The following is a 24,656-nucleotide window of genomic DNA, read 5'->3' on the forward strand; positions in this document are numbered from 1 at the left end:
ATACCAAACTCATAACTCAAATACTCATCTCTATGATCATATCATATACATTTTATCCTCTTGTCACGATGGTCTTCAACTTCACTCCGAAATTACTTGAACCTTTCAATAATTCAGACTTGTGTTTCATCAAGTAAATATACTCAGCATCTACTCAAATCATCTGTGAAGTAAGAACATAACGATATCCACTGCGTGCCTCAGCACTCATTGGACTGCACACATCAAAATGTATTACTTCCAACAAGTTGCTTTCTTGTTCCATCTTACTGAAAATGAGGCTTTTCAGTCATCTGGCCCATGTGGTATGATTTACATGTCTCAAGTGATTCAAAATCAAGTGATTCCAAATGATCCATTTGCATGGAGTTTCTTCATGCGTACATACTAATAGACATGGTTCGCATGTCTCAAACTTTTCAAAAAAAATGAGTGAGTCCAAAAGATCAATCAACATGGAGCTTCTTCATGCGTTTTATACCAATATGACTCAAATGGCAGTGCCACAAGTAGGTGGTACTATCATTACTATCTTATATCTTTTGGCATGAACATGTGTATCACTACGATTGAGATTCAATAAACCATTCATTTTATGTGCAAGACCATTGAAGGTATTATTCAAATAAACAGAGTAACCGTTATTCTCCTTAAATGAACAACATTGTTGCGATAAACATAATCCAATCATGTTTATGCTCAACGCAAACACCAAATAACAATTATTTAGGTTTAACACCAATCCCAATGGTAGAGGGAGCGTGCGATGTTTGATAACAGAAACCTTGGAAATACTTCCAACACATATCGTCACCTTGCCTTCAGCTAGTCTCCGTTTATTCTGTAGCCTTTTATTTTGAGTTACTAACACTTAGCAACCGAACCGGTATCTATTACCCTGGTGCTACTAGGAGTACTAGTAAAGTACACATTAATATAATGTATATCCAATATACTTCTGTCGACCTTGCCGCCTTCTCATCTACCAAGTATCTAGGGTAGTTCTGCTTCAGTGACCGTTCCCCTCATTACAGAAGCACTTAGTCTTGGGTTTGGGTTCAAACTTTGGGTTTCTTCACTAGATCAGCAACTGATTTGCCGTTTCATGAAGTATCCCTTCTTTCCCTTGCCCTTCTTGAAACTAGTGGTTTCACTAACCATCCACAATTGATGCTCCTTGATTTCTACTTTCGCAGTGTCAAACATCGCGAATAGCTCAAGGATCATCATATCTATCCCTGATATGTTATAGTTCATCATGAAGCTCTAGTAGCTTGGTGGCAATGACTTTGGAGAACCATCACTATCTCTTAAGGAAGATTAACTCCCACTCGATTCAAGTGATTGTAGTACTCAGACAATCTGAGCACATGCTCAATGATTGAGCTTTTCTCCCTTAGTTTGCAGGCTTAAGAAACTCGTCAGAGGTCTCATACCTCTTGACATGGGCACGAGCCTGAAATCCCAATTTCAGCCCTTTGAACATCTCATATGTTCTACGACGTTTCAAAATCGTCTTCGGTGCCTCAATTCTAAACCGTTTAACATTACTAAACTATCACGTAGTCATCAAAACGTGTATGTCAGATGTTCGCAACATCCACAGACGATGTTCGAGGTTCAGCACACCGAGCGGTGCATTAAGGACATAAGCCTTTTGCATAGCAATGAGAATAATCCTCAGTTTACAGACCTAGTCCGCAAAATTGCTACTATCAACTTTCAACTAAATTTTCTCTAGGAACATATCTAAAACAGTAGAACTAAAGCGCAAGTTACGACATAATTTGCAAAGACCTTTTGACTATGTTCATGATAATTAAGTTCATCTAATTTAATGAAATCCCACTCAGATGGACATCCCTCTAGTCATCTAAGTGATACATGATCTGAGTCAACTAGGCCGTGTCGGATCATCACGTGAGACAGACTAGTCATCATCGGTGAACATCTTCATGTTGATCATATCTGCTATACGACTCATGTTCGACCTTTCGGTCTCTTGTGTTCTGAGGCCATGTCTGTACATGCTAGGCTTGTCAAGTCAATCTAAGTGTTTTGCTTGTGTAAATCTGGCTTACATCCGTTGTATTCGAACGTTAGAGTCCATCGCACCCGACCATCACGTGGTGCTTCGAAACAACGAACCTTCTCACTGGTGCACAGTTAGGGGGAACACTTTCTTGAAATTTTAGCGAGGGATCATCTTTTTATGCTACCGTTGTTCTAAGCAAATAGGATGTAAAAACATGATAAATATCACATGCAATCAAATAGTGACATGATATGGCCAATATCATTTTGCTCCTTTTGATCTCCATCTTCGGGGCACCATGATCATCATCGGCACCGGCATGACACCATGATCTCCATCATCATGATCTACATCATCGTGTCTTCATGAAGTTGTCTCACCAACTATTACTTCTACTACTATGGCTAACGGTTTAGCAATAAAGTAAAGTAATTACATGGCATTATTCAATGACACGCAGGTCATACAATAAATTAAGACAACTCCTATGGCTCCTGCCGGTTGTCATACTCATCGACATGCAAGTCGTGATTCATATTACAAGAACATGATCAATCTCATACATCACATATATATCATTCATCACATCCTTTTGGCCATATCACATCACACGACATATGCTGCAAGAACAAGTTAGACGTCCTCTAATTGTTGTTGCAAGTTTTTACGTGGCTGCTATAGGTTTCTAGCAAGGATGTTTCTTACCTACGCCAAAACCACAACGTGATATGCCAATTGCTATTTACCCTTCATAAGGACCCTTTTCATCGAATCCGATCCGACTAAAGTGGGAGAGACAGACACCCGCTATCCACCATATGCAACTAGTGCATGTCGGTGGAACCTATCTCACGTAAGCGTACGTGTAAGGTCGGTCCGGGCCGCTTCATCCCACGATGCCGCCGAATCAAGATAAGACTAGTAACAGCAAGTAAATTGACAAAATCGACGCCCACAACAACTTGTGTTTTACTCGTGCATAGAAACTACGCATAGACCTAGCTCTGATACCATTGTTGGGGAACGTAGCAGAAATTCAAAATTTTATACGCATCACCAAGATCAATCTATGGAGATTCTAGCAACAAGAGAGAGAGAGGGGGTGCATCTTCATACCCTTGAAGATCGCTAAGCGGAAGCGTTACAAGAACGCGGTTGATGGAGTCGTACTCGCGGTGATTCAAATCGCGAAAGATCCGATCTAGCATCGAACGGACGGCGCCTCCCTGTTCAACACACGTACAGCCCGGGGGCGTCTCCTCCTTCTTGATCCAGCAAGGAGAGAGGAGAAGTTGAGCGAGAACTCTGACAACACGACAGCATGGTGGTGGTGGAGCTCGTGGTATTCCTGGAGGGCTTCGCCAAGCACTACGGAGTAGGAGGAATAGTTGGAGGAGGGAGGGGCTGCGCCAAAAGCAAGGGTGCTGCAGACCTCCCAACCCCCCTCTATTTATAGGGTAAAGGGGAGAGGGGGCCGGCCCCTCTAGATCCCATCTAGAGGGGGGGCGGCCAGGAGGGGAGACTTGCCCCCCAAGTAAGGTGGAGGCGCCCCCTCCCCTAGGGTTTCCAAACCCTAGGTGCCTTGGGCCCTTGGGAGGGTGCACTAGCCCACTAGGGGCCTGGTTCCCTCCCATATTCAGCCCATTAAATCCCCCGGGGCAGGTGGCCCCACCCGGTGGACCTTCGGACACCTTTCCGTGGTCCCGGTACCATACTGATAACCCCCGAAACCATTCCGGTAACTGAAACTGGACTTCCCATATATAAATCTTCACCTCCGGACCATTCCGGAAGTCCTCGTGACTTCCGGGATCTCATCTAGGACTCCGAACAACATTCGGTAACCACATACTAATTCCCATAACAACCCTAGCGTCACCGAACATTAAGTGTGTAGACCCTACGAGTTCGGGAATCATGCAGACATGACCGAGACATCTCTCCGGCCAATAACCAACAGCGGGATCTGGATACCCATGTTGGCTCCCACATGTTCCACGATGATCTCATCGGATGAACCACGATGTACAGGATTCAAGTAATCCCGTATACAATTCCCTTTGTCAATCGGTACGTTACTTGCCCGAGATTCGATCGTCGGTATCCCAATACCTCGTTCAATCTCGTTACCGGCAAGTCACTTTACTCGTTCCGTAATGCATGATCCCGTGACTAACTACTTAGTCACGTTGAGCTCATTATGATGATGCATTACCGAGTGGGCCCAGAGATACCTCTCCGTCCTACGGAGTGACAAATCCCAGTCTTGATTCGTGCCAACCCAATAGACACTTTCGGAGATACATGTAGTGCACCTTTATAGCCACCCAGTTACGTTGTGACGTTTGGTATACCCAAAGCATTCCTACGGTATCCGGGAGTTGCACAATCTCATGGTCTAAGGAAATGATACTTGATATTATAAAAGCTCTTAGCAAACGAACTACACGATCTTGTGCTATGCTTAGGATTCGGTCTTGTTCATCACATCATTCTCCTAATGACATGGTCCCGTTTTCAATGACATCCAATGTCCATGGTCAGGAAACAATAACCATCTATTGATCAATGAGCTAGTCAACAAGAGGCTCACTAGGGACATGTTGTGGTCTATGTATTCACACATGTATTACGGTTTCCAGTTAATACAATTATAGCATGAACAATAGACAATTATCGTGAGTAAGGAAATACAATAATAACCATTTTATTATTGCCTCTAGGGCATGTTTCCAACATCATCATCTTGTGCCTTTGATCTCCATCTCCAAAGCACCGTCATGATCTCCATTCTCACCGGCTTGACACCTTGATCTCCATCGTAGCATCGTTGTCGTCACGCCAACTATTGCTTCTACAACTATCGCTCGCTTAGTGATAAAGTAAGGGAATTACATGGGGATTGCATTTCATACAATAAAGCAACAACCATATGGCTCCTTCTAGTTGTCGATAACTTTGTTACAAAACATGATCATCTCATACAAAAATTTGTATCACATCATGTCTTGACCATATCACATCACAACAAACCCTGCAAAAACAAGTTAGACGTCCTCTACTTTGTTGTTGCAAGTTTTATGTGGCTGCTACGGGCTTCTAGCAAGAACCGTTCTTACCTACGCATCAAAACCACAACGATTTTTCGTCAAGTGTGATGTTTTAACCTTCAACAAGGACCGGCCGTAGTCAAACTCGATTCAACTAAAGTTGGAGAAACACACACCCGCCAGCCACCTATGTGCAAAGCACATCGGTACAACCAGTCTCATGAACGTGGTCATGTAATGTCGGTCCGGGCCGCTTCATCCAACAATACCGCCGAATCAAAGCAAGACGTTGGTGGTAAGCAGTATGACTATTATCGCCCACAACTCTTTGTGTTCCACTCGTGCATATCATCTACGCATAGACCTGGCTCGGAATGCCACTGTTGAGGAACGTAGCATGCAATTTCAAAAAAATTCCTACGCTCATGCAAGATCCATCTAGGAGATGCATAGCAACGAGAGGGGGAGAGTGTGTCCACGTACCCTCGTGGACTGAAAGTGGAAGCGTTAGGTTAACGCGGTTGATGTAGTCGAACGTCTTCACACGATCCAACCGATCCAAGTACCGAACGTATGGCACCTCCGTGTTCAGCACACGTTCAACTCGTTGACGTCCCTCGAACTCTTGATCCAGTAGAGGGTCGAGGGAGAGTTCCGTCAGCACGATGGCTGGTGACGGTGTTGGTGATGTGATCCACACAAGGCTTCGCCTAAGCACTACTGCGCTATGACCGGATGAGTAAACTGTGGAGGGGGGCACCGCACACGGCTAAGAGAACAATTGATGTGCCTTTGGGGTGCCCCTGCCCATGTATATAAAGGAGGGGGGAGGGAGGCCGGTGGCCAGGAGGGGCGCGCCATGGGGGGAGTCCTACTTGGACTCCTAGTCCAAGTAGGATTCGGCCCCTCCTTTTCCTTTCTCCACCGGAGGGAATATGAAGGAGAGGGAGAGGGAAAGGGAAGGGACGCCGCCCCCTCCTCCTTGTCCTATTCGGACTCCCTACGAGGGGGGCGCGCGGACACCCCCCATGGGCTTCCCTCTCTCTCCCTTAGGCCCATGTTGGCCCAAAACTTCCCCGGGGGGTTCCAGTAACCACTCGGTACTCTGAAAAAATATCCGAATCACTCGGAACCATTCCGATGTCCGAATATAACCTTCCAATATATGAATCTTTACCTCTCGACCATTTTGAGACTCCTCGTCATGTTCGTGATCTCATCTGGGACTTTGAACAAACTTCGGTCACCAAAACACATAACTCATAATACAAACCGTCATCGAACGTTAAGCATGCGGACCCTACGGGTTTGAGAACTATGTAGACATGATCGAGACACATCTCCGATCAATAACCAATAGCGGAACCTGGATGCTCATATTGGCTCCTACATATTCTACGAAGATCTTTAACGGTCAAACCGCACAACAACATACGTTGTTCCCTTTGTCATCAGTATGTTACTTGCCCGAGATTCGATCATTGGTATCTTCATACCTATTTCAATCTAGTTATCGGCAAGTCTCTTTACTCGTTCCGTAATGCAACATCCCGTAACTAACTCATTAGTCACATTGCTTGCAAGGCTTATAGTGATGAGCATTACGAGAGGGCCCAGAGATACCTCTCCGATACACGGAGTGAAAAATCCTAATATCTATCTATGCCAACCCAACAAACACCTTCGGAGACACCTGTAGAGCATCTTTATAATCACCCAGTTATGTTGTGATGTTTGATAGCACACAAGGTGTTCCTCGGATATTCGGGAGTTGCATAATCTCATAGTCAGAGGAACATGTATAAGTCATGAAGAAAGCAATAGCAATAAAACTTAACAATCATTATGCTAAGCTAACGGATGGGTCTTGTCCATCACATCATTCTCTAATGATGTGATCTCGTTCATCAAATGACAACACATGTCTATGGTCAGGAAACATAACCATCTTTGATTAACGAGCTAGTCAAGTAGAGGCATACTAGGGACACTTTGTTTTGTCTATGTATTCACACATCTACTAAGTTTTCGGTTAATACAATTCTAGTATGAATAATAAACATTTATCATGATATAAGGAAATATAAATAACAACTTTATTATTGCGTCTAGGGCATATTTCCTTTATCGTACACCAAGCCCATGCCTGGGCCCAGATTCGGCCGCGCCGTCGCCGATCCGGTCACGCCGCCACCGTCCCTAGCGACCGCGATGCCCCAGATGGAGACCCAAATCAAGATCGAGACGACCCCGACCGAAACCCCGCCACCAGCGCCATCGCCTCCTAGCGGAGAAGTCGCCGAATCCATCCGTCCCTGCCGCCGGGAATCCAGCCGGACGCCGCCGCACAGCCGACCCACACCGCCGCCACAATGACCAGGGGAAGGAGGGAGAGACCTCGCTGCCGCCCGCGCCGCGCGGGCTTCGCTCGGGAACGCTCTCTGGCGGCGGCGAGGGCGAGGAAGCGTTGGAGAGGAACGAGTCACCGGCGGCCGATCTAGGGTTCCCGCGACGCGCGCGGGGTGCGCGTCGCGGGAGCGGGCGGGGATGCAAGTTAGTTTTGCAGCTTTGTGAAAAGTTGGAGCGCTGTTGACAAAATGTAGGTTTAATAGAAGCCACTATTTTATTTCTACAATGTTTAGCCTTGACAAGTTGCCACAGATCCATTTTGAGTCTCCAATTTCCACCACCACTTCACAAGGAGAATGATATTTTGTTTTCTAATAACCTTTCATCCCAAGACCAACTTTAATCTGGATCTAAAAACTCTGGTCCATCTCACCATATGATATTTCTTCTGCCATAAAAATGTCCTCCAATGTTTGTACCATTTTTCAATTTGAGTTTTATTCATAAGGAACATGGACAACACAGGATTCAACAGGATATTTGTATACCCCCACCCCATTGACATATCACTACCCTTGTAGTCATCACCAGTTTTGATGATTTCTTTTCCGCAAAATCCCAATCCGCCATTTTTAAACTACTGTAGCTAATACGGACCCCAAGTACTCCCTCCGTCTGAAAATGTAAGACTTTTTTGACACTATGATAGTTCGCCCAACGTAACAATTGAACATTTCACCGTATGTGTTGGACTGATGGAATCATCTCCACCAATACAAAGGACCTTACTTTTCATGTAATTTATTTTAGCCCCAAACATGATCTCAAACAAATACAACTGTAATTCAAGTTAATGGACTTCTCTATATCATGTGAAATACAAATAATAGTGTCGTCAGCACACTGTAAAAATGGCAACCACATTAGAGATCAAATCAGCAGCTAGACCAGTTAGGAGACCATTTTGTTGAGCTTTCATTACCATCCAATTTGCAACAATGTTAAACAGGAAACAGGATAGGGGGTGTCCTTGTCTGACCCCCTTTGCACTTTGAAATTAAGTTTCACTTCCAGTCTCGTTATTAAGCTTAGTCCCATTAAACACTTTGACCATTTTTCATCGAACCCTCTCAAAGTATCACATTCAAGTAGGTAATCTCAGTCCACTTTATCATAAGCCTTCTCAAAATCAAGTTTGGATACAATTCCAACTTGTTTCTTTACATGATTGCAATGTGAAATTTCATGCAACACCATCACCCGATCCATAATGTTTCTCTTCTTTACAAAAGCATTTCGATCAATGCTAACAAGTTTGTCCACAAATGGTTCAAGCCTAAGGTCATCACCTTAGTGATAAGTTTATAAATGCACCTAAGAAGGCAGATAGGTCTGAATTGTTAAATCTAGTTAGCAAAGAAAATCTTAGGTAATAGTGTTAGAAGGGAGAGAGAGGTTTGGTGGAATAATGTTGTTGTATTGCTTGAGCCTCGTGGGCATATATATAGGAGTACAATGATCTACTTGGAGTACAAGGCAAGCCAGAATATTTCCTAGTCTAACCTATGTTTCCTATACAATCACGTTACTCAACATCCCCCCGCAGTCACAACGGTAGCGGTGCAGACGGTGAGACTGGAGAAGAATCCGAAGGCAAGCCGACGGACACCCCCCACAGTCGTAACGGTCGATGCATCGCAGAGTCGTGGCTGGAGTGGAAACCAGGTTGCTCAAGCAGGCGGTAGCCCTTTGTGCCGTTTGTCGATGTAGCCGAGAGCGTGGGTGGTGGAGCCATGGTCGAGGTAGCCGTGCGAAGAATGCCGTGGTCGATGTCGAGTCGGGGTAGCCGGTGTCGAGGAAGTCGCCGTGGAGCCGCGGGCGCAAGGGGGCGCCTGAGTTAGCATGGGCGCAGTGGTGTCGAAGTAGTGGTGCGCCAGGAAGTAGATGATGTTGACGACGCGTCGCGGCGGGTTTGCCAAGCCCGGGGACACATCATGGACGAAGGCACGCACCGGTGTTGCCAGCACCGGGCATGCGTAGACGGACGAAGACGAAGTTGACGAAGCGCCGCGCCAGGCTTGCCAGGCCCGGGGACACGTCGTGGACGAAGGCACGCGGCGGTGTTGCCGGCACCGGGCATGCATAGACTGGGACCTGCACAAGCTGTACGCCATGTCGAAGAAGTCAGAGAGGCCAGCAGAGAAGGACTCGACGACGGTTGCTGCGCCAATCGGCACGGGGCCAATGTCGCACGTGGTTGTCGGAGTAGATGAAGCGGTCGGGGTAGATGACGGCGACGCTGGCGACGGGCTGGTGCTGGATGAAGAAGAACGGGGTGGACGGGCGGCGGCAGCGGCTACGGGGGTAGCGGAGGCGGCCGCGGCCGAAGAAGAGCGGCGGCAGCAGCCTGATGGCGGCGGCGGCGGCTAGGTTATGGGCGCGGCGGCGATGCTCGAAGTAGGCAAAGAACCCTGATGGCATGACGAAGACCGGCGCGGACGGTGGCGTTCCCGCGCCAAAGGAGGTGCTGCGGTGCATGCCACAGGAAGTCGACGCGCGGGGACGGCAGTGGACCGCGGGCCGCGGCGCTACGGCCCGAAGGGGCGACGCGGCGGCGGCGGGCAGGTCGGGGTGACGACGGAAGACCTCGGGACGGTCGCAGGGACCGCGGGCCGCGGTGCTACAGCCCGAAGGGGCGGCACAGCGGCGGAGCGCGGGGTGGTGCAACCGCGTGGACGGCCTCGAGACGGCGGCGTGGACCGCGTGCCACGCTCGCTACGGCCCGACGGGGCGACGCAGTGGCGGCGCGAGGGTCGGTGCAGCCACGGGGACGGCCGGGAGTGGACGGCCTCGGGGCGGCGGTAGACCGCGGGCCGCGGCACTACGGCCCGAAGGGGCGACGCAGCGGTGACGCGGGTCGGTGCAGCCGGGAGAAGAACCATGGGGCGGCGGCGCTGCGGCTACGGGGGTAGCGCAGTGGCAGCCCGTTGCTCGATCGACGGAGGGGCGCGCTGAACTCGGAGACGATCTTCACGGGACCTGCGAAGGCGCGCGTAACTGACGGGCCAGGTCGGTCGCGCGGCGTAGATGAGGCGGATCGCGGCGGCGAGCGGGTGATCAAGCCGATCGCGCGCGAGGTCGGGGACACCGCTCGGTGAAGGCGTGGTGGCGGCGGAGTCCGAGATGAAGCCGGCGGCGGCGGGCGGCAGGGCGGCTATGATTGGCCGCCGCATGGCGCGAGGCTGCCGGGTCGGGGTGATGCAGGAGTCCCGGTCGGAGCAGGCGGTGACGGCCGGCGTAGATCGACGGGCGGGCCGTCGCGCGAACGGTGGCGGTGAAGGGCCGCCGCATGACGCGAGGCCGCCGGGTCGGGGCGACCGGCGGGTAGGCCGCCGGGTCGGTGAAGACGCCGGTGTAGTCGATGCCGAAGTCGGAGTAGAGGCGCACGGGGTCGACGGCGGCGGTGGGCGACGCAAACCGGATCACAAAGACCGGAAAACCAAAAAGTAGACGCCGATCAAAGCGACCGGCGAGAGAGAGAAAACCCAGATCAAAGGATCGGGAAAAAAGACTCTCTAGGGCAGCCGGCCAACACGGCCAGCGGACGAACCCTAGGTACGGGCGGCGCAGCCCCCGGCGGCGGTCATGAAGGCCGACCGCCCCGGGGGCGGCGCGCTGGTGCGGAAGCGGCGGTGGCTAGGGTTTAGGATCGACTTGCGATAGATACCATGTTAGAAGGGAGAGAGAGGTTTGGTGGAATAATGTTGTTGTATTGCTTGAGCCTCGTGGGCATATATATAGGAGTACAATGATCTACTTGGAGTACAAGGCAAGCCAGAATATTTCCTAGTCTAACCTATGTTTCCTATACAATCACGTTACTCAACAAATAGTGTGATTACCCCATAGTATAAACACTGCACATCTAAAGTGCCAGCATATGTGTTTGCTTGATATATACATCATTTTGTCTTCTGTTGATATGTGTTGTTCAAGATAGTTTCTCATCGTGCTTATGTTTTTTGCACAATACACATATCCACAGGGACGGAGCCAGGAATTTGACATAGGGGGGGCGAGTTTCAGACTAGAGCTCTTATAGACTGATGGGCATCGGATGATCACTCAGAACTTTAAAGTGTGCAAAGAAACATAATCCCGGACTCGTATTTTCGTTAGTGTAAACAGCTAAAGACTACAAAATTATTATGAAAGTATTCATCTTTGACAAAAAAGTATCTAAATTAGTTATATTACATAATTTGGCCGACGGTACTATGTTGAATTGACCAACTCTGATTCTCATGTCAATCAATTAATTATCTTCATATTAACCAGCAAAAAACAGAGATTTGAAGCTAAGGTTAACTATTGAGAATGGCGTGCATCGTCGTCTCCGTGGTCGCTCATGGTGGTGGTGCTTTTCATAATCTCCTTACTGGCTGACAGGAATGATCGATTGGGGTCTATAGGGTTGGACAGTTGGACGCAAATGCTCTTGGCAAACATTTTTCAGTTTCTCTTCCTCGTCTTATCTATACACGAGTATAAAAATATAAGGGCAGCCAATATGTTGTAATTTATTTCTGATGTTTGTAGTTTCTGTATGGCACAACCACACAAATTTGAACAAATTGAAGATCATGCAGGTGCAGGTGCCGTGCTCCTCTCCTTGGCGGACAGCTTTGCCGGCCGCGACGGCAGGCTCTACTACGGCGAGCGGTGGGTGGAGATTGGATCGCACGACAGTTAGGAAGATTGGCGGCGCTAAAATCGTGACGATCGCAACAGCAGAGAATCAAAGCGGTTGTGTACGTGCTGCTGCAGCCGCAAGTCCCACGACCAATGGACCCTGGCCCCTTTTCTCTTCGATGGTGGGCCTTTTCTTTTTTCTTGGTTTTGATCTGCTATGTAGTGTACATGGGCTAGGCCGGCCCTGGGGGTTTCACGTGGTTATGCGCGACAGCCGGACAGGGGGGGCGAATTGAGGAAAATCGAGTCAAAACACTGCCTAAATACCAGCCTGCCTAATCGCTAATGAGGTGAAACAAGTTTGTCAGGGGGGGTCTAGCCCCCCCTCGTCCCCCCTTGGATTCGTCCCTGCATATCCAGTAATTTTGCACACAAGTAGTCAAGTAACGTAAGCGCATGTTCCAGATTGTCTAGAAATTCACAAAAGCACGTTTTCAAAACCTGAAAACCAGTTGGGTGACCGACTAGTCGCACAAAATCTAGACTCAACAAATAGCAAGTTGTTCGCTTGTTTCAGAAAATATTTTCTTATTGTATTTGCATTTAACTATGAGTAGCTTACGATTATGTGTCTGGCCTGTGTTTAACAGATCATGTTGTCAACTTAGACGGAGCACTTGAGTTCCCGTTGTTTCACAGGGACCATCCATGCGTCCAGCAACACCTCGGCAATACGAGGTCATCTGGAAACATCGTTGAGATGGACCTGCCGCTGCCGATTGACTTGATACAGAATGACGATATAAGCAACTTCCTCTTTCTGATGCCCATCAAGCTGGGCACGCCACCGGTCTGGAATCTTGTGGCAGTTGACACTGGAGCCTCACTTTCTTTTGTTCAGTGCCAACCATGCACTCTCCGGTGCCACAAGCAATCTGATGCCGGGGAAATATATGATCCTAGCAAGTCGGAGAGTTTCAGTCATGTTGGGTGCTCAGAAGAGAGCTGCCGCACGGTCCAACGGGCGCTTCGTCTCCAATCCAAAGCATGCATGGAGAAAGAGAACAGTTGCCTCTACAGTATGACGTTCGGAGGAACATCTTCATATTCCGTCGGCAAGCTAGCGAGGGACAGGCTCGCAATCGGGCAGTATGCCAAGGGATACAGCTTCCCTGATTTCCTCTTCGGATGCAGCTTGGACACGGAGTATCATCAATATGAGGCTGGCCTAGTCGGATTCGCTGACGAGCCGTTTTCATTTTTTGAACAAGTGGCACATCTGGTCAACTACAAGGCCTTTAGCTACTGCTTTCCAAGCGACAGAAGGAAGACGGGGTACCTGTCCATTGGGGATTACCCCCATGTCAACTCCACATCCTATACTCCCTTGTTCCTGGCTCGGCAACGATCACATTATGCACTTAAGCTGGATGAAGTGGTTGTCAATGGGATCGCGCTGGTCACAACCCCCTCAGAAATGATTGTAGACTCCGGGTCCAGATGGACATCACTGCTGTCCGATACCTTCAACCAACTTGACGCAACAATCACCAAGGCTCTGCAACCTCTGGGATATAATCGCAGCTATTATAGGGGATCAGATTATATCTGCTTTGAGGACGCGCACTTTCAACAGTTTAGCAATTGGGCCGCTTTACCAGCAGTGGAGCTGAAGTTCGACATGGGCGTTACACTGACTCTACAACCCCAGAGCTCGTTCCATTTTCACAACGACTATGGACTGTGCACATACTTCATGAGGGATGCCAGTCTGGGAAGTGGTGTGCAGATACTAGGAAACACGATGACACGGTCTGTTGGCATCACATTTGATATCCGAGGGGGTCAATTTGCGCTCCGCAAGGGAGACTGCTGATTTGGCCCATGTAACTATGTAAGTATTTTTCTTGCATCCTTAGCTGTATAAAGTTGGGTCATCTATTTTGGAACGGAGGGAGTAGTTCAGAATACCGCTGTTGTGTTCCCAGACAGATGATTGGCCCTGATGCATGTATGCTTGATTCCTTGTTTGCAGCCACATCCTTGACGGTGCAGGCTGCGTTCCACTGGAGGTTGCCTTGAAGGTAGCGGCGGCGGAGCCTGAGCTACATGGGTTCTGCTGCCACTCCCACTCGTCGTGTTCCTGCTGCATACCTGATTCCCAATAATTGTATCAACTGATTATGGTCCAATTGAGCCTATGTACTGCTATGCTATTTATCGAAAATGTACTGCTTCGCCATTACTAGTGAAGAAAATCTTAGCATACCTTGTTGTCTCCAAGTTACACCTGTGTCCCCACATCAGCTTGCATTACGTTTGCAGGCAAGTGAGCAGCCGCAGCGCCGATCGCATGGCGTCAAGCCTCGTGTCGCTGTAAGCAAAACAAGTGTGTGTTCACCCATTACTATTAGGTTTCTTCATATGCTAAATATCCAAGGTTGGGCTAATCCACTGATGGACATTATCCAGTAACCAATATACCAGATTAGATGGTGAAGACTGATGAGCATAAACATAAGCAGCTTTTAACAAATTAATCTACAACATGCTTGTATCAGGATTACTGTCTATAAATTCATTAGAGTGGTTATAAAAGCCAAGCAATGAAGTATGAAAGACGGAGCACCTGTAAAACTAACATGTATTAATATGCATTTTAGGCATGCACTGGGTCACACAAACTAAGGTCTGATCTGATGCTACAACTCTTCTGGTATGGAGCCCATTGTACTCAAACTAGTGATTGGGGCGCCACCCTGTGGCGCCGCTTGAGAGGAAGCTGTGCACACGTTTTCATTAAAAAAAAACGTAAAGTCTTCGCCTCCGTCTAAAAAAACATCTAAAAAAATCCTCATCTTCATCTAAAAAAGAGGTAAAAAGAAAAAAAGAAAAATTACCACACCAGCCTACCAGCGAGTGCCATTTTGCTTAACCCTCCATTTAAAAAAATACCAGAGGTCCTCATCTCCATCTAAAAATATATATTTAAAAAATAATCCACACGTCATCTAAAAAAATTGCAAAAGATTTCTCCACGCGTCATCTAAAAAATTGCAAAAGATTTCTCACCGTGGCCAACCAGCTTGGGCCACATGGACCTCTGGTATTTAATGTCATTTTTTTATTGGCAAACTTGCGGCACTTTGTTTAACAAAGAAAAGGCATTATAAAGACTTGCTTTGGTAAAGTCTGGAGTGAACACCTAAAGAAACAAAAACTGACAACTCACTTGCCCGAGCTAAAAGATGTGCTGTCTTGCTCGCTTCCTGATTGACTTGGACGAAGGAGATCAAAAAGAAAAACGAGGCTTCAATCTTGATGTTCATGACATGGCCCCAAGTGTGGAGCGAACCTAGCAACTCCAAAGTAGACGCCACACCATCCAAAGGTAGTAAGATGCCACACTCGAATCACTGGAACTATTCTCCAGCACGAAAGTGGGACCGTCGAACGGCCTCAGCTTCAGTTAGACGTGATTACTTAGCAGTCATATAAGGGCAACCCCACATATTTCCTCTCTGCAATTTATGTTGTCCCTGCCTGAATATCATGAGAGTCGCAACAGAATCCCAGTTAAAGTGAGTCAGAAGAGAACCTCCCAGAGCATGGGGTCATAACTTAATCAGCAAACAGCCAAGCCCAGCTGCCCAAGAAGAAAATATTTCCTGTTGTGCCATGTTCCAAACACTGTTGTCCTGATCCGGGCTTCATATGCCACAGGTTCGATCATATATTCTCACTAACCACTACACCAATAGGATTCTAGAGAATGTTAATCATGTATTCGAAGGTCAACTGCCCTGCCATAACCAAACCATGAAAACAAGTAGTTTTTCCGGCAACAATCTGGAGTACCTCGTCTGGGTAACAATTCCCGTATCATGTTCAATACTAAGGATTTCACCGATAGTTCTGGTGTCATGCTTTATGATAAAATTTCACCAATAATCCCTGCAACTGCAAACACCTTGCTTAAATGTGTGGTACCTAATGACATCCCTTACCGCAATCACGATGCTGGCATACTTGAAGAATGCATGGCAGTGGGCACATATCCTAAAGCTCTTCGCTATTCTCAGCATCTTCCCTGATGGCACAGACCCACTAATCAATCCATACCCAAGGGCCTTCCACTGTGATGCCATAGCCCCTCATCTACCTCCTTGTAGGAAGTATCCTAGCTTCTCTACCTCTGTAATCAATTCATTTAACTTGTCATATATATCGAACAATTTATCTTGCCTCCTCTCAATTAGCGACAAACACATGCATGTACCTATCCTCTCACCTCAACCCAACTTCGACCGACTTCTTTTCTGACTTCGCAGTGCCTCGTTGCAGTCCATGCCTCAGCCACCTCATCCTTCCTTACTGTTGTGGAGTCGACATTGGCAAGCATCACATTGGCTGAATCATCCTTTGGGTCAATCTCCAATAGGCACTGCCCCATGATCCCCGCCATATCATCCTTACGGTGAACCACGCAGCCTGTTAGGAGTGTCCGCCACACAGCTGCGTCTGGCTTGCATGCAGTGGCGGAGCGTGACAATCAACCAAGGGGGGGTCAATTTCTAACAAGAAGTAAAATATGCATGACCGCAACAGAAATTACCAATTCCACCAACATCAGGAGTTTTTTTTTAATGAAAAGAGCATCAGGAGCTGGTAGTTGTAAAAGGAAAACAGTATAATCAATATGAATTTGGTCGTTGACGTCAACGGATAAAGGTTAGGGACAGCAGCAGATGTCGACGGATCAGAAGAACGGCAACGATGGGGAAATAGTTGTGAAGAAGCTCCCTCCATCGCATTGGCGTGGGAGTGAGCCGCTAGGTTGCTTGCGGCCACGGAAGCTATCGTCCATCTGGATTTGGGTGCGGGCCAAAGGAGGAAGATACGTGAGCGGGGCGGGGTGAGGTTCCTCCGGCGATGGCGTTGTCGCCGCTTGCTTGCGGCCGTCGTGTGGCCGTGTGGGGCGCGTGGGAGGAGAGGTTCTGCCTGGGGTATGGCGGCAAAGCAGTGAGGGTATGGCGCCTTGGACGAGGCCGTGGACGCTGTGCACTGCTGGCCATTGCGGCTTGCTTTGGTGATGTTGCTACCTCGCGATACACTGCTCCTATCTCCCTCTCTCTCAGTACTCCGTCCAATGGACTAGTTATCTTCTGGCCAGAACGATTAGTATCTCTACTACTATTTTTTCGATAAAGGGCTTTTCATTGAATTGAAATATCGAGTTGATACAATCGCATCAAAAAATCACCCGGCCTCTGCATAACTAGATGCACACAGCCAAAGTTCGCAGAAGTAAATGTCTAGATAGTCTGGCGAAGAACCATAATAAAAGATAAAAATAAAAAGTCCAGCCTATAAAGGTACTGAATCAATCCGAAGATCACACCGCCAACCATGGGGGTAGAAAATTTCCCGGGCAGAATGCTCCAGCCTGGTAGACGCCATCAAAAAAAGGTCTCTGTCCTCCGGCTTCTGCAGGATAGACCATGTACGGAGCCATCGCGAGCATATATGGATAACCTGCAAAGGAGAAGGAACAGATGCATGGTTAAAAACAATATCATTCCTGGTGAGCCAGAATGCCCAACATAAGGCAGCCGCCCCCACAAGAATGTGAGCAGAAAACTGTTTATCTATACCCCTCAACCAATTGCCGAATATATTACGTGCACTACGTGGGGGATATAAATTGGAAGCTATTTGTACAATGGCCCAAACAGATCGTGCGAACTTGCATTCAAAAAATAAGTGTTTAATCGACTCATCATGATGACAGAAAACACATTTTTTGCAACCTTGCCAATTTCGTCGTGCCAAATTGTCCTTAGTTAAGATAACCCCCTTATTAAAGAACCATAGGAAAATTTTCACTCTCAGAGGGATCTTAAGCTTCCACAGTTTTCGATTATCAATTGGAACCTCGTTATGTACCAATGCTTCCACAGTTCTCTACTACTATTAAACAAGCAAACGTTGTCTTCTTTAAGTGCATCCCGTCTAACATACACACAATAAGACCAAGTAATCACAGCCTCACGATTAGGCTAACTTATTCCAATCTAAACGTCAAACAACAACTAAATATCCCAAAAGGTACGTTTAGCAATTTAATGTGGCGGACGAAAACTCTGCGAGGGAGCGAGCGAAAAAAATAGAAAGGTTCAATCGGCAACCACGTAATCGCACCCTTAATTACCGCTAACTGCCCACCAAATCCCACCTCGAAATTAGCGCTAACCCAAAATTTAACCCTCCCAGATTTTGGTCTCAGGAAATCCACGGGCGCGTCCCTGCCCCATCCAGCCGCCTCCTCCATGGCGCGCGAGAACCGTGTCCAGAGGAGGACGAGCACGACCATGAGTTCCCCGTCGTCGTCTCTCTCCGTGCTTAACCGGTGTGCCGACACCCCTCCCAAGCTTCGCCTGCTGCTACCCCGACACGGCAGCATGGATCTGACGTCTCCCGGCCGTCCCGAAGCCGCGGCCCATGGGATCCGAGCAAAGAAGAGGCCTCGCGATGGCCTTGGTTCTCCTCTTATGCAGGCTAGATCTTGTTGGCCTCAAGCAGCACCACCAACAGGATCCAGGCGAGCATGCGCGGCTGCTCCTCCACCGTCATGTGACTCGTGTAGTGGCCGTTCATCAGGCGAGACCCAGCTCCACGATCACCACCACTCACTTGATATGCAGGTATACGCCCAACCACCCCATCTCCCTCTTAATCCATCCTTTTCTGCCCTCACATGGCTGCGTGTAGAGGTAGAGATTAGAGAGCATGCACTTGCAGGCCTTCCGTGTTGAAGACATGTCTTGGAATCAACTGACTCATGGTACCATTATGTCACCGTTTATTTAGACATCTGCATATTACTGTTGCCACTAAAACTCACACTCATTGCCTCAACGCCGCACACGGGAGTTGCTGCCCCCGCGAGGATGTGAACGCACGAGGGCGGCCGCTGGCAAACGAGGCTGCACTCGCGCCCACATGGGAACGGCCACATCAGTTGTACGCTTGCTTTCATATATGAGTTGTACTGAATTTTGCTATATTCAAATTGATTTGGTCAGTTAGCAGCGTGCCTGTCTCTTGAACTGACATGTGTTTGCTTAATTTAGTGAGGCTCATTATATTTGGTAAATGCAAAATTCAGCAAAGTATACTTTGTGTGCAGGAACTTACCGAGGTAGGCTGACTTACGCACGCCCTATAGATGCAAAATTCAGTAATGTGTCATACATCTCAAGGTGCATGCTTTATGTGGGATTTACCTGATTGTGCAGTACAAGGATTGGATTATTTTTCATTGACTTGTTTGAGGACAGGACTTAGGCATTGTTTGTGTTACGCTCTCACCTCTCACTAACGCGACGCCGGGCATCGATCGAGTTGCAGGTCCACACGCCATCGACAAGTCGACCCGCGAAAGAAGCTGGCCCTACCGATCAGGATGACATCGATGAGGAGGAAGCAATGGTGTGACGTCATGGATCCCACATGTAAGTGCGTGAGTGTGTCGCAACAGTTTTCTACAATATTGTGAAAACCACAATTAATGTGTTTGGCAGTCACAGTATTTGCCACTATATTTGGTGATCTGGTCATCAATATGTTCATGTTCTACAACCCTATCGGCCCCGGGCAAAGAATCACACACGTTATCATAGGCGAGGACTGGTCGTGGCTATATGCAAGTGTGGTCGCCGACACCCAGGCAGGCTCAACATATAGCATGCATACACGGGCTCTTTTCTTTATACTATGCACCTTGAATTCTGTGAGATATACACGTACATTGCTCCCAAGTCATATAGAGGTTAATGCTCAATCTTTATTTTATTTTTATTAAGAAACTAATTGGTGATGCTTTGTACATAATAGTCAGGATCTGGTTCACATGACTATATGTTGCCCTGCATAAATGATCTTCACCACTCTCTCTATACCCTTTTATATATTGTTTGACTTTTTTACTTTTCTATCTGCAGATGAGTAAGAGAAGAAAAATGGATGTGCCCCTGTTTACATCAAGAGAATGTACCCCATTTAAGGACCTAACAAACACAACTATGGATGGTAGTGCTAATATCCCACATAATCAAACGGACGATCCTAAAAGGAAAAGTGTTCAATCATGGTGATGAGAAGAAAGCAGAATACAACGCGAAGTGTCATATATCATGACAACAAACGAGAGTTGCAGCTCTAGACTGTCTTAATCAGGACCAATTATCACAAACATGTGTTTCTCCGTTAGACTGTGCTATGGTTCATCTCTACAACAGTTTTCCTATCTAACATCATGTGTATCTCAGTGCAGCTTCTGGTCAGGCCCCACTTGTTTCTGGCGATCCCAGGTTCCAGTCAAATGCAATAGGATATGTAATGCTTATTTGTCACATTCATTCATTATGTATTAACTCTTCTCTCCTGTGACGGTAATGTGTCACAAATTCATCAAAAAATGTGCCACTCCCTCCTAATGCTCCCTCATGGTGCTAGAAAAACTCCCAGGTCAGAAAAATTATCACGGTTGCTTCAACATTTATCTCTTTGAGCTGTAATAAGAGTTTTGCGACAAGGCTGCCTTGCAACATTTTATACGACCATATTATTTTCTGGAGATTTTATATTGCCTGACCATTAATTTGGCTTCAAATGCTCCCGATGAGGCTTGAAAGTTCGTTAAGTGTGGTAAGACCACTCTCACATTCAGGTTTATTCACCCTTTATATTTCTATAAAGGGGCTTGCCAATCCATCTAACACACCATAGAGAAAAATAGTGTCTTCCAGATAACATGACAATTGAAATGCATCTTACACACCTTTGGGCAGGGGAACTTTGTGAAACACGGCATGGTCATGAAAATTTCTTAGAAAATGAATTTATAATGAGAAGTTATGTTCTAATTTGCTCCAGCTTTACAATTTTTGAAGATGTCAAGCCTCGAGGCCCTTTTGTTCAGTGTTGCACATGTCAAGCGTCGGTCCTAAAAGAAAGAAACAACTTTAGTTTCTCGAAGATAATATGTACATATGTACATTCTTGAAACAACTTTAGTATCTAGAAGATACTATGTACATTCTTTATTATTTATGGTCCACATTTACTTTTTGTGAATTGAGATCTAATTTTTTGGATGAAGTTGTGATTATTCCCACAATTATTCAATGTCTTTATTACCTCACTTACATTTTTGTTCATTTTATTGATATATTTTCTTCCTATGATGGTTGATAAAAGCACGTGCATGTTTACTAGTATGTAGTAAATTTTCTGTTGCATTTTTGGAAGGGGGGGTCGTGGCCCCGTTTGGCCTCCATGAGGCTCCGCCAATGCTTGCATGGAACTGTAGATGCAATGATACCCGCATCCTCAAGGCGTCCCACCCGAGCCACTCCAGCAATCACACATGTGTAATGTTCAAGGCCAGGCTTCACCTTGTACTTTGAATGCATTGCTTCGTGTTAGACTGAGAGTAACCAGCCGAGCTGGTCTTGCGCCAGATGAGCTGGCCATGCATGCGCTCCATGCGCGACCGCCCTTGCATGGGCCATGCACGAGTCAGCCGCTCCTATCCATCCACAGAAATAGGATCAGCTGATAGTTTGTTAGCGTGTGCGTGCGTTGTATCTTCTTTCCCTCTCACATGTACTCTCTTATATATATGCTACCCCTGAGAGGATGAATACAAGTTATGTTTTGAGCTCAATCTAGTTGTTCAACATGGTATCAGTTTCGATCTAAACCCGCTTCCGCCATGGCCGAGGAGATCTCCGACGACGCCGCCGCCGCGGCCGCCGCCGCCGGCACCCCGGCCACTCCACAAGCCTCTTCCTCGCCACCTACTCCCCCACTTCCGGCCACCCCCTCTCTGCAGGTCGCCCCATCCACCCTTCCTCTCCTTGCCGCTTCTCCTCTCCCTCACTACAAGACGGCGGCGCAGCTCCACGCCGAGCGTGTCGAGGGCGCGAACATCCTCCATCGCGTCCGCGTCGTCCTCGACATACATGGGAAGAACTACTCCATCTGGCGTGGGCTGATGGAAGAGGCCTTTGATCAATACGACGTGAACGCCCACGTCTCGCCAGACTTCTCCAACCATCAGGGCGACCCGACGTGGAGCATCATCAACAAAGCGGTAAAAACCTGGTTCTGCAACACCATGAGTACTGAACTTCTCGGCTTCGTTCAGGACCGGAAGGCCACGGCCTTTGAGCTCTGGTCCAAGCTGGAAGCGCTCTTCCTCAACAACCAGCGCTCCCGGCAGTTCCATCTCAAGACGGAGCTCTACGCCGTGAAGCAGGACGCCTCCACCATCCCCGTCTTCTGCGCCCGGCTCAAATCGGTCGCGGACACCCTCCGCAACGTCAACAAGCCGGTCGACGACGACGAGTTGGTGATCCAGCTTCTTCGTGGCGTCAACCGGGATCGCCACGGGATGACGGCTGCAATCATCGAGAAGTCGACGAACCCCGTGCCCCTCGAGCAGGCCGTCAGCATGTTCCTCCACGACGAGATGACCTCCGGCGGCGCCTTCCCGGCCGGTCATCACACCGCTCTTGCGGCCCATGGCCGTACGCCTGCTCCGTCTCCGGGAGGCCCCTTCGGCAGCGCCAACAAGCAGCAGGGCGGCGGCGCCAAGCCCGGCACTCCCTCGCCGAACCAGGGCGCCAACAAGCGGCGCCTCTACACCAACAACGGCGGGTACCAGGGGGCGTCCAACTCCGTCAACCCCTGGACCGGGCATGTGTACGCCTACCCCATGCAGCTCCCGCCGCCACCACGTCCGCTCCCGGGCCTCCTTGGCCCGCGTCCGCAAGCGCACACGGCTTTCGGCGCCCCGCAGCAGTACCTCCCACCTGCTTACGGGAACCCCTTCGGTGGCTCTCCTATGCAGCTGCACCCGTCGGGGTTCTACCCGCAACAGCAGCAGCAGTACCTCCCGCCTCCCCAACAGCAGCAGCGGTACCTCCCAGCTCCCCAGCAGCAGCAGTACCTGCCTCCACCGCCCACGACGGACACCGGCGTCGACCACGCCGCATTGATGGGCGCCCTCCACAACCTCTCCTTGCAGTCCCCTAGCGGCGGCTGGGTTGCGGATTCCGGTGCCTCCACTCACCTCGCTGCTGATCCCGGTAAGCTCTCGTCCGTCGCTCCTGTATCAAATTATCCCCAACCAAAACTCGGCCTCTCTTGCTGCACCAGCATTGCTACATGCTGTGAGAAGAGCAAGAAACGTCAGCCCATCAGGCTCAAAGCACGACTCCATCATCTCATGGAACAACCCGTTAACCGTCTGGACATCCCCCTGCTGTGCAGCCAGCATGACATTCCACGTGATCAAGTTCCGATCATCACCCAACCCCTCAAACACCTTCCGTGCATCTTCCACAACCCCAGCCTTCCCATATGCATCCAGCAGCGCGGTTCCGAAGACACATTTTCATCAAGTCCAATCACCAATGCATGCGCATGAATCCCACAAGCCTGCTCTAGAGCATCAAGTGCCGCGGCCGCCCGGAGTGCACCCGACAGTGCGTACCTGGTGGAAGCAACGGCATTGGATCGCATACAAACAAAGACGGACAGAGACTCCCGCGGACGGCCGTTCTGTGCGAGGCCAACGATGCTGGAGGAGTAACAGAAGGGGTCTCGATAGGCCACAGGGATTTCGTCGAACAGGTGGTGTGAGGCGTCAGGGAGGCGGGATCGGGAGTACATAGTTATGAGACAGGAAGCTGAGATCGGAGACGAGGCGAGAACCAGCTTGAAGGCGAGGGCGTGAACACGTGGCGCCATGGAGGACGGCATGGAGCAGAGGAGGGGGGAGAGAAGGGGGCGTGCTGAGGAGGTGGCGGAGGAGCGGGAGCGCGGAGGACAGGGAGGAGGAGGAGGAAATGGAAGACAGGGAGGAGGTGGGCGAGGAGGCGGTGGGGCGGAAGGGGAGGCGGGAGAGGAGGGGCTGCGAAAGCGACAGAGGAGAAGGTTATAGGCGGAGCTAGAGGCGGAGGTCTTGACGAGGACCGCATGGAGCACCGCTGGGTCGCCGCCGGCCGTGACGGCGGCGGCTGCATGCGCGGGGTGAAGGACCATGGCGGCGGCGGCGGGCTGGGACGTGAGGCGAGCCGGCGGTTTTTTTGCGATTGCGGGGAAGCCGGTGGCTGCTATTTGGATCGACCCCAAAAAATGGGCGCTGCTACAGATCATTTCGGGTAACCAAGGTGCGTTTGTGCCCCGGAGATTGATTACAGATAATATCTTGATGGCCTATGAGATCTCACATTTCCTGATGAACAATAGAGGAGGAAAGAAAGAGTATGCTGCGGTCAAGGTAGATATGAGCAAAGCTTATGACCGGGTCGAGTGTTCTTTCCTTGAAGCAATGATGATTAAGCTGGGCTTTGACCGACGCTAGGTGAGACTTGTGATTAAGTGTGTGTCAACGGTCAGGTACCGGATCAAGGTGAATGATGATCTTTCGGAACAGTTCGAGCCATCCAGGGGACTTC

At 48.8% G+C, this 24,656-nt stretch overlaps 1 protein-coding gene and 1 pseudogene across 2 annotated transcripts in view; one reads left to right on the top strand and one right to left on the bottom strand.

The window, feature by feature from the left end:
• The window catches only part of LOC123093737 (aspartyl protease family protein At5g10770-like), a 50,232-nt gene extending 35,854 nt beyond the window's left edge, over positions 1–14,378 (top strand). For both annotated transcript variants that reach the window (XM_044515769.1, XM_044515770.1), the window contains 2 exons: positions 12,777–14,020; positions 14,162–14,378. In XM_044515769.1, coding sequence (XP_044371704.1) covers positions 12,777–14,002 — 1,226 coding nt within the window. In that variant the 3' untranslated portion in view covers positions 14,003–14,020; positions 14,162–14,378. The remainder of the gene's footprint in view (positions 1–12,776; positions 14,021–14,161) is intronic.
• Positions 14,379–16,067: 1,689 nt separating this feature from the next.
• Positions 16,068–24,240, bottom strand: LOC123090309 (pentatricopeptide repeat-containing protein At2g03880, mitochondrial-like; annotated as a pseudogene).
• Positions 24,241–24,656: the final 416 nt, after the last annotated feature.

The sequence above is a fragment of the Triticum aestivum genome, chromosome 4B (assembly GCF_018294505.1).
Source record: "Triticum aestivum cultivar Chinese Spring chromosome 4B, IWGSC CS RefSeq v2.1, whole genome shotgun sequence".
Classification (NCBI taxonomy): Eukaryota; Viridiplantae; Streptophyta; class Magnoliopsida; order Poales; family Poaceae; genus Triticum; species Triticum aestivum.